The sequence below is a fragment of the Arvicola amphibius genome, chromosome 6 (assembly GCF_903992535.2).
Source record: "Arvicola amphibius chromosome 6, mArvAmp1.2, whole genome shotgun sequence".
In the NCBI taxonomy this organism is placed as follows: domain Eukaryota; kingdom Metazoa; phylum Chordata; class Mammalia; order Rodentia; family Cricetidae; genus Arvicola; species Arvicola amphibius.
Window position 1 is genome coordinate 34,759,995 of NC_052052.2, and position 11,144 is coordinate 34,771,138.

The 11,144-nt window shown below is 43.1% G+C and overlaps 1 protein-coding gene across 1 annotated transcript; it reads left to right on the top strand.

Annotated features, from left to right (window-relative positions):
* Nucleotides 1-59: 59 nt before the first annotated feature.
* On the top strand, nt 60-9,828 carry LOC119817782 (cytochrome b-c1 complex subunit 6, mitochondrial). The gene is made up of 4 exons (XM_038335192.1): nt 60-216; nt 6,811-6,831; nt 7,479-7,640; nt 9,620-9,828. The coding sequence occupies exons 1-4, from the start codon at nt 163-165 to the stop codon at nt 9,650-9,652; spliced, it is 270 nt and encodes an 89-aa protein (XP_038191120.1). The 5' UTR covers nt 60-162; the 3' UTR covers nt 9,653-9,828.
* The last annotated feature ends 1,316 nt before the right edge of the window (nt 9,829-11,144 follow it).

Consider the following 11,144-nt stretch of genomic DNA (forward strand, 5'->3'; position numbering starts at 1 on the left):
ACAGGCCAATCTGTGCATGTGTTCGAGCCTACGATGAGTATGCCGCACTTCCGGCCAGGTCGCCGGATATCCGTCAAGTGACCCTTACAAGTCCTTCTTGATCCTGAAGTGGAGTAGGTACCGTTGTTTCTGCTGGTGTTGAGTCCCGAGCAGCGTTCAGACATGGGACTAGAGGACGAACGAAAGATGCTTACCGGATCCGGAGACCCCAAAGAGGTAAGGCTAGGAGGTCGGCTCTTACTCTCCCAATGCCCTGAGGCCCGGGACCTCGCGCATCAGAGCACTTTCCCGGGTCCTCTCAGTCCGGGTTTTAACCTCCTACGGTTGGCGGGGTGCAGGGAGGTGGTTTCCGCTGCTCATCTTCATAATTCGTTGAGTGCCCTTGGGTAAATTAATGGGTAGTCTTCCCAACCCACGAATGTGAAGGTTTAACTGGAGTTATAATGCTGTACCGATTAAAACTTGTGTTAAGAAGAAAGAAGCCTGTGTTGTCAGGCAGTCAGTCAGTCGGTTGTTTATATTTAGAGTTTGATTTGACAAGTGTGTGAAGCAAACAGACCGACGTTGGTCTTTAACCTAGCTTAGGGCAGCAATCACTATTTGTGGAGGTTCCGGGGACCCGAGCCTTATACCATTTTCTGTGGAAAAGTGGTTCAGGAATTGGGGTGTAGTTTCGCAGTAAAACGTTAGCCTAATATCAAGAAGGCCTGTGTTCACTCCCCAGCCCCGCAAACAAAAAGTGTTCTTTATCTTTTGAGATGGAGATGGCTGAGGACTTGTGTCTTTGGGGGCACTGTAAGAATGTGCAGTGTTACTGGTGAAAGAGGGAGCTCTTTCCCAGGTTTGAGTACCAGTGCGGTGAATACTGACTGCTCGCTCTTCTGAGTGCTTTCCGTGTACTAAGACATTTAACTGGAAGTTTTCCCATGAGCTAAATATAAGGTACATTAGTTTTGATCATTTTTATAGATGAGGCAGCAAGCAAGGAAGTTTATTATCTTTCCTAAAGGCACACCGCTAGCCAGACAGTGCAGCTGGGAATAGAGTCCAAACATCACAGCTTTTAGAGACAGAGCTAGACCACAGTACGTTACAAAAGCGACTCGCTTTGCTTCCATTTCTATACATTTGTTCTCCGTCTGCTTCAGGACAAGCCATCGGGGCTTTATGGACGTGGGATTATTTGGAATATCGTTTATCCCTTAATTTTTTCTAGTCTTAGCAATTTTCAGAAAGTGTTGGAGCCAGGCTCAGAAAGTTCAGTAAGGTGCCAAAAACCACAATGGCATCAGATAAGTTTTAAAATTAAGAAATTGGGTGTTAGCCGGGCGGTGGTGGCGCACGCCTTTAATCCCAGCACTCGGGAGGCAGAGGCAGGCAGATCTCTGTGAGTTCGAGGCCAGCCTGGTCTACAAGAGCCAGTTCCAGGACAGGCTCTAAAAAAACTACAGAGAAACCCTGTCTCGAAAAACCAAAAAAAAAAAAAAAAAAGAAATTGGGTGTGGTGGACCATGCCTTTAATCGCAGCACCCAGGAGGCAAAGGCGGGAAGGGTCTCTGAGTTCAAGGCTATCCTGGTCCTCACGTTGAGCCAGAACTGTAGAGACCCTGTGTCCAAAACAAAACAAACAAACAAAAAACCAATAAATCAACAAATCAATAAATAATAAAATGAAAGTTGAATTAACTTTGTGAAAGAACCATAATTATTGGAGATTTGGAGATTAAATTCTTTTATTTAAATGTGACTTTGTTTTTTTCTCATTGATGGGAATATGGTCCATAATTAGATGTCTATTTCAATTTGTTTGACATGGTATTTTTGACATAATTACTAATGTTTTAACATTGCTAATTGGGAAACGACACAATAGTCTAGAACACTAATTTCAAGGTTTTTTTCCCTACAAATTTTTACTTTTTCTGTAAGCATGTATTTGTGTCTTGCTCGCTTGTATATCTGTGTACCACTTGCATGCCTGTGTACTTCTGATGTACTTCTGATGCTATAAGAAGCCATTGGATCTGCTGGAACTGGAGTTAGAAATGTTTGTGGGCCACTATGTAGGTGCTAGGAAGAACCTGGGGGTCTTTGGAAGATGGACAATTGCCCTTACTGCTGAGCCATCTTTTGTGTGCATTGTGTAGGAGTTAGTGTATCTATAGATCTTTTCACATAGGTTCCTGGGACCAAACTTAGGTCGTTGGCAGCAAGCAATTTTACCAGATGGTTTTAGGGCTTTTTTATTCTTATACCAGACCTTGAATCCGGGGCCTTGAGTAGTCTGAGATTGTGCTTTACCACTGAGCTCTGATGTCGGGTTTTGGTTTTTGAGTTTTTGGGGGGTTTGGGGTAGGGGACTTTTTCAACTTTTTTTTTAAATGTGTGTGTGTATGTGTGTATGTATGTATATATACACACACACACACACATATATGGTGTTCTGTCTGCATGTATGCCTGCAGGCCAGAAGAGGGCACCAGATCTCATTACAGATGGTTATGAGCCACCATGTGGTTGCTGGGAATTGAACTCAGGACCTCTGGAAGAGTGACCAGTGCTCTTAACTGCTGAGCAATCTCTCCAGCCCTTCAAACCTTTTTATTTTTATGCATGTGACTGTTTGGCTTACATGTATGTCTGTGCACTGCATGTGTCTCTGGTGCTCAGGGAGATCAGAAGAGGGTGTTGGGAATCAAACATGGTTCTTTTGCAAGAGCAGCAAGTTAAGTTCTCTTAGCCGCTGAGCCATTTCTCCTGCCCGCTAATAAATCATGTAAGGGATTTGATGAAAAACTAGAGTTTATATCCTAAGTAACAACTTCACACTTAGGAGAAACCTTGCCAATCACGAGAGAAGAGAGCTGAGGTTACAGTTGAAACCCCTCCCCTTCCTCCCATCCAGGGTACTGTCTTGTTGGGGTTTGGGAACGTGATTGTTGTTCGTCTCTCTATCTCCCTATGCACCTTTACTTCCTCTTCTCCCAAGTTTGAACCCCTTGTATATAGGCAGGTAGATAACTGCCGTGCACCAGATTTAGGACCTGTGCTGTTGCTCCTATAGGAAATTTTTATAATTAGGCAAAGAAAGGAAATAAATTTCAAGGTACACACTGAGAGTCTTGGGTGAAGTTGTATAGACTTTTATAATTGTGTTGATCTGCAAGCCAAAGGGCTGTGATTGTAACTTTAGTTAAGGTGGCTAAAGAAAGGGGTTTGGCCATTTTCATATTCCATATTCAGGTTAAGGGGTTAGAAAAGGAGCTGGAGAGATGGTGTAGTAGCTGTGGCACTGCTCTTGCAGAGAATCTGAGTTAAGTTCCTAGGACTTAGATCAGGTGACTTGCAGTCGCCTGTAACTTTGGTTCCAAAGGGTCTGATGTCTCTGACCTCCAGAGGCGCCTGCATTCGTGTGTACATACCTCCCCCCGGCCCAAATACTCATAGTTAAAAAATAGTGAATTTTTTTTTTAAAAGTTGGTTTTCCTCTAAACTTAGTTTGGGATATAAATTTAATGTTTAGCTTTTTCTAGCAATATTACCAGATACTTTAGTTGCTATTTTGAGACAGGGTCTTATGTAGTCCAGGCTGGATTTAAACTTGAGCTCCCGATTCTCTACCTTTTAGGTGCTGGGATTACAGGAGAGTACTCTTCACCTGTTTAAGCCAAAGCAGAGTAGTTTGGTTTTGTAGGTTGGTGCGTGTGTGGGAATTGGACCAAGGATGTTAGGAATGCACTCTATCATTGAGCTACATCCTTAACTATCAAAATACTTTTAAGTTTTAGGTCCCACTGGATTATCTGATGACTTGATTCTGTTATCAGGAAATGTTTAATAGTCGCTGCTATTGTTTCTAAACTGGGATTACTTCCTTAAGAGCTGACTAACCATATCCTAAAGACTATATGTAAGTACTGTAACATAAACTGTAGACTGTCCTGCACGTGTAGATCTCACTGATGCAGTGAGGAGTCTGTCTTAAAATAATAAAATATGGTGAGGTGGTGTACATGGAGACAGCTACCTTTGAAGAATTCATGGACTGGGCATAGTGGCTGGTACGGGTGATCCTAGCACTTGGGAGGTTGAGGCAGGACAATTAAAAAAGTTCAAGGCCAGCAGGACTCTATCTTAAAAATAAAAAGGCCGCAGAGGGGGATGAATGGCACACACCTTTAATCCCAGGACACAGGCAAGGAGGCAGGCAAGTTCAAAGCCAGCCTGGTCTACCTAGCAAATTCCAGGACAGGCTCCAAAGCTACACAGAGAAACCTTAACTCCAAAAACCAAAATAAATAAATATCAAGGTTTACATTGTGGATAAGCCCCAATAAACCTCTCAGGATTCAGAAGGATCGCTATAGCAGGCAAAAAACTAGCTAAAGATATGAGGGTAGATGAAATTAGCTCATATAAGTCTTTTATCATGTCCCATTTATTCTTTCTATGCTCTCTCTAATGCTCTCTTGATGTTTCCCTTTTGATGTTACTCCTCGCTATTCCTTTTTTTTTTTCTTTTGGTTTTTCGAGGCAGGGTTTCTCTGTGTAACAGCTCTTGCTGCCCTGGACCTCATTCTGTAGACCAGGCTGGCCTCAAACTCACAGAGATCTGCCTGTCTCTGCCTCCCGAGTACTGGGATTAAAGGCCGTTGTTCTTTGCTGTTCTTTCGCTGTTCTGCCTCTCCCACAAGGTTTTTAGTTCATATGCCCACAGCCATAGTTAACAAGCATGCATTTTTTTAAGGCTAACAGGATGGACAAAAAACTGACAAAGTAGGCGCCTTATGTCTCAGAAGGGGTGTGGCTGTGAAGCTCCCCAGAAAATACAGGGAGAATTAGGATAGACGGCCCCCTTCCCTTCCCCGCCCCAAGCCAAGCATCCTTGTGCTGTATCCGCTGGCACCCAGGTGAGAAGAAATTTCTTTTTCTGGGGTTTGGTTTAGTGACCCAAGGTTTTTTCCTGTATATTTTCAGGTATGGTGCAAACAGTTAATTTCCTAGACTAAGACCTGTGTCAAATGAAAGGTGAAGGCAAGTACAGAATATTAATAGCTTGTTAGGGCAGAGCAAAGACCAGTAGATTACACCTTCCTGAGTCTGCTGCTAGAGAATTTAAGAGCCACCCAGACAGACCTGTTTATCAGTGAGAGCAGACACACTGTCCCTCCTGCTCGGTGCCTCCTGCTCAGGGCTCCTTCTGTCAATAAGGATAGTTGTCACGGTCTAGCTTTATGTAGATTATGTAGGTTTGGCTGAGTGAATGCTTTCACACCAGGGCCCCATAATGTGGAGAATTGTGTTCAGTTGCCAGTACAGGAAAGTCAGGTTTAAAGAATGATTTATACACTGCTGGGGGATTTTGGGATGAATCCCATTATGGAAGGGAGAAATGTCAGGGTTTCACAAGATTTCTACAGAATTGACTATCCAAAAGACAAGTGTTCCCAAAGTTTTGCAAGTCGGGTTGCTCCTTAGAGTGTATACTCCCATAAATCTGTCTAGTGGTCTGTCAGCTGTACTTTTGCTGTATAGTACTTGTGGCTCACATCATCATAAATAAATAGTAAGTAAATAAATGGCCATTGAGATAGTAAAGGTGCCTGTTCCCACAGCTGACAACCTGAGTTCTCCTCCAGGATCTACATGGAGGAAGAAGAAAACTGATTTTCACAAGTTGTCCAGTGACTTCTCTATGTTTGCTATGGCAGTTCTGCAGCCGTACACAATAAAATGTAATTAAATAAAAGCAGGGAGGACAAGAAACAATGGCAGGAGAATCTATTGCTTATAGTTCTTGAGGCATGCCACATAATGCAGGGCAGTGCGGGAAGAGTGAGCGAAAGGAACCAGAGGAGCTGGGCATGGTAAGTAGCACATGCCTGTGATCCAGGCATTAAGGCTGAAGCTGGAGGACTGCTGCAAGTTCAAGGCCGGGCTGACTATGTAGTGAGACCCTGTCTCAAAAAACAAACAAGTTAGGGCTGGAATAATGGTTCAGTCCTTAAGAGCACTTGCTGCCCAAGCATGAGGGCTAGAGAATGGATCACAGCATGCAGGTAAAAGCTAGGCATTACACACTGAGGGGCTAGAGACAGGAACGTCACTAGGGCTTGCTGCCTGCCTCCCTAGCATGATTCGGGAGGATATCTGATGACCCCGCCCCCAATGGCCTCCATGCACAGTAATGTACACACCTGCATACACATGTGCATATGCTACATCCACACAAGTATCTTTATGAACGTTGGAAAGGGAACGGAGTATGGTGACTCACGTCTATAATTCCAGTGCTGGGAAGGTGAGGTAGGAGGACTGCCACAAACATGAGGCCAGTCTGGGCTAGCGCGAGACCGTGCCAGATCAAACAAGGGCTCAGAGCCTTGGTTTCTGTGGGAAGGAAAGATGGAGGCAAAGGAAGCAAGCTTGATCAAATTAAGGATTGGGTAGTACGAATAATTTCAGTGAGCTCTGAGCTGTGGTGCTGCTCCCTTGTTGATCTTTGCTTCTGGAGTAGGCAATACAAAGTTTGTGTGAGATTCGCCTAAGGAAGTGACTGCTATGTGGCTTTTAGACTGACTGCTGCATGAAGGGTGTGTTCCCAGGTAAGCTGCATTTTCTCTCTAAAAATTAGCTAATTCTGGGGAGGCAGGGTTTAGCACTGAAATTAGCAAGGACCCTAGGGTGTCAAAGCATCGTCATAAAATAATGATTAATACAGTCTTTTCTCCATAATTTTAGTATCAGTATGATTGTGGAAATGTATGTTATAAAATTGCTGCTGACACGAATTTTCTTTTCCTTTTGTAGGAAGAGGAGGAAGAATTAGTGGTAAGTGCTGCTTCCGGTTTTGAACTATCTTACTAGAAGTAGGAAATTTGAACTTCATGAAACTCTAGGGCATTTTAAGGACTTGTGACAACTTGGGGTAAATGATGGAATAAACCTTTGTACCTCCTGTGCAGTGAGGTTTGGGGCTTCTTTGGCCACACCTGGAATCAGCATTTTCAAGGACTGGGCACTCATCTGCTTGTGCTTTAATAAAGAACTCAGAAGGAAATTTTTTACATAGTTTTCCATGTTTGCATTTTCTGACTTTGCAAGTAGGGAGCTAAGCCTGATTCTTGTACAAGGGAAATTGAATCTTAAATGTTGTGTTAACAAGTGATGTCTCCAGTAGATCTACTTCCTATTTGACCAGATTTCCTTTACTACCTTGTTTCTCAGATAGTACTGAGCCTTTTAGTGCATACTGGCAAGCTTGGAAGGCAGAAATCTGAAACTTCATTAGTACTTAGCATCAAAAAATTAAATGGGCGTCCCCGTTCTGCCATTTTTGGCTACAATATGATTCTGCCCGCTGGCCCGAATGGTAGGTTAGGGTAGCACCTTGATTTGGTGATTTACTGATATATATTTAGTGGATGTTTTCTGAAGCTTTTCTTTTTAAATGTTTATTTTTTCTGCTTGTCTGTCAGGACCCCCTGACAACAGTGAGAGAGCGGTGTGAGCAGCTGGAGAAGTGTGTAAAGGCCCGGGAGCGGCTAGAGCTTTGTGATCAGCGTGTGTCTTCCCGATCACAGACAGAAGAGGATTGTACAGAGGAGCTCTTTGACTTCTTGCATGCACGGGACCACTGTGTAAGTCTCTGAAGACAGGAAGGGCAAAGCTGTTCAGTGGTTTTCATGCTCCAGGTTGACCCACCGGTAACCATTTACTATGGGCCCTGTATGTCAGGTTTTGTGACGAGCATTTTACACGCATAGATGTCCTGAGTCCTTACCATATCTGTTGGAGGTAGGTATCACTGTCAACATTGTACGTATTGGAACAGATTCTGACAGGGGGAAAAAATCCTGACATGCACTGTTAAATAGTAGGGAAGCTGGATTTTTATAGATATGTTTATTTTAGTCCTGGAGATAAAACAAGGCCTTATGCATGCTAGGCAAATGTTCTAGCCACTGAACTAAACCCCCGGCCCTGGTTTTTGTATTTTAAAATTATTTTTAAATTAATTTTATGGGTGTGGGTCTTCGTTCTGTGTATATGCTTGGTGTCCAAGAAAGTTAGAAGAGGACATCAGATCTTCCGTAACTGGATTTATTGTCAGTTCTGACTCACTATGTGGGTGCTGGAAACTGAACCCAGGTCCTCTGCACCTCTAAAAAAGCAGCTAGTGTTCTTAACCATGGAGCCATCTCTCCAGTCCCAGATAGTACAATGCAATAGTCTGCTCTTTCTGTGTGTGTTCCTTCCATATGTCTCACACCTACCTAGTTGGTCGTACAGTTTTTTCTTTTTATAGTTTGTACTTCACTCATATATAACAGTATTTTACACATATTACCCACATGCAGAATTTGATAAAATTCTCTTACACTGATTAGGTAAGCTAGATAGATGTGTTGGCACACACATCTAGCACTTACCATTTGGAATGCTGGGGCATGATGGCTGCCATGAGTTTGAGGCCAGCCTGCGCTACATACTGAGTTTAGTCCAGTCTGGTCTATAGAATGAGACCCTGCCTTTAAAATCAAAAAGGACAACTGATGAGCTAGCCACTTTGCTGAGAACACTTGTCTAGTGAGCCCTGGGATTGACCACCAGTGGGGGCGGGAGGGTAGTGTTACATGTCAGAGAAATGTGGGGGAAGTAGAAATTTCATTCTTATGATAGAATACAAAGTGGCATAGCCAGTGTGTAAAATACCTTGGCGGTTCCTTAAACAGGCAAGCCCAGAGCCAGCTGCCGCCCTAGCTACTCATGCATCTGAGGCAAGAAGATCACTGGAGCCCAGGTGTTTGAAGCCAGCCTGATCTAAACAGACAGATCCTTTCTTTTTTAGTGTAAAGAGTTAAGCATGGATCTAGCCTATGGCTACAGATAACACTGAGCAGCAATTCCATTCCTACGTATATATCCAAGAGAAATATAAAAAGTTTTAGATTTCAGCTGGGCAGTGGTAGCTCACACCTTTAATCCCTGTACTTGGGAGAAGCAGGCAGATCTCTGTGAGTTTGAGGCTAGCCTGGTCTACAGAGTGAGTTCCAGTATAGCCAGGTCTGTTATGGAGAAACCTTGTCTCAAAAAATTTTAAAAATAAATGAATAAATAATAAAGAGTTTGAGATTTCTAGTAGGGCAGTGGCACATTCCTGCCAAGAGAATCCCCAAAACCGATTTGTGTGCTGATTATTTAGTTGGTGCTTACAGTATATTACATGCAACTTCAAAAAGAAGTTGATGGGGCTGGAGAGATGGCTCAGTAGTTAAGAGCACTGCTGTTCTTCCAAAGGACCTGTGTTTAACTCCCAGCACCCACATGGCAGCTCACAGCTGTCTGTAACTCCAGTTCCAATGGCTCTAACATCCTCACGCTGACACACATGCAGGCAAAACACCAATGCACATAAAATAATTTCTAAAAAAGTAGTAGGTAAAAAAAATTCAGAGTTGCAGACAGAAAAAAGTCAGGTAACTGAAGCGAGTACCGGGACCCAAGAATGGATAAGGATGCTTAAAAATGAGTCCAGAAAGGAGCAGCACTGTTCTAAGTGTTGAGGGCCTGTGAGCCATGACATTAAAGCCAAATGATGCTTTATTTTCTTATCTAGGTGGCCCACAAACTCTTCAGCAGCTTGAAGTAACTGCGCAGGTTCATCACCTCAGCCTTGTCTCAGGGCATCAGGAAAAGTTCCTTGTGGTTGTGAACCATTTGCTTCTAATGTGTATCACAAGTTCTTGAGAACATCATTGATTATGGCAAGTAGCTTCTCCTTGTAATTAGCAGTGATTCCATCTTAATAAACTGATTTGCAGACTTGCTGTTTGTCCTTTTCCTCTGCCACTTTATTTTAGGTTTTTTTTTTTTTTTTTTCAGTTTTTTTTCCAGTGAAATTGAACCCACAGTCTTGTGCATGCTAGGTATTGTAAGTCTTGCTAAATTGCATTTGTTGACTCTCAGATTTTCAACCCTCCTGCCTCAGCTTCTTGAGTATCAGATTATAGGCAGGTGATACAAACTTAGTTCCTTTGCGATTTCTTTCCTCCTTTTTGTGGGGGACAGGAATTGAACCCAGGGTCTCTTGCATGCTAGGCAAAACTCTACCACCATCCTGTTTTCCCAGTCCCTTCTTCAGAATGTTATTGAATTTGAAATTTTGTGCAGGGTGTGGTTATGCATAATGAAGGGACCCAACCCTAGAAAAATGGTTCCTGCACTTAACAGGACTGGGGATATTTGAGTTGTAACCAAGTCTTGTGAGCTCTTGTTGAACTTTATGCTATGATTTAAAGTTCCCAGGAAAACAAAACAAAAAACATGCCCATGTTAAAGATCCTCCAAGGCTCATAGACTGATTAGGACTGATTGTGAAGAGGTGTAATGCTGCCATCCAAAGACAGATTATATCTTGGGTCATCTTTAGTCTCCTTAGTGGTCACTCACTGCCCACTTCTATACTTGACCACTCATCTGACTATATGTAAAACCTTTGGGGGGGGGGGCGGTCTTCACATACCACTAACTTCCACCAGACCAAAAACTGAGAATGTTATCAATCTACCTGGTGGTTCTCACCAGTTATTTAAAATACTCAAATGGGGGCTGGAGAGATGGCTCAGAGGTTAAGAGCATTGCCTGCTCTTTCAAAGGTCCTGAGTTCAATTCTCAGCAACCACATGGTGGCTCACAACCATCTGTAATGTGGTCTGGTGCCCTCTTCAGGCCAGCAGGCATACACACAGAATATTGTATACAACATTCTGCCTCGATGTATGCCCGAGGAGGGCGCCTGATCTCATGATGTCTTTATATCCTGGAACTCTTTATAGACCAGGCTGGCCTCAAACTCAAAAGTTCTACCTGCTTCTGCCTTTGTCTCCTGAGTGCCTGAATTAAAGGTGTACACTCCCATACCAGACAAGTTTTTTTTTTTTTTTTTTTTTTTTTTTTTGGTTTTTGGAGACAGGGTTTCTCTGTGGGACAAGATTTATTTTTAAGTTTAGTTAATTTGTCCTTGTGTATCTTTGTGTGTGATATGTGCACATGAATGCAGGTGCCCACAGAGGTGTGTGTGTATACCACACACACAAAGGCATTGAGATTGGAGTCCCTGGAGCTGCAGTTACAAGAGGCTT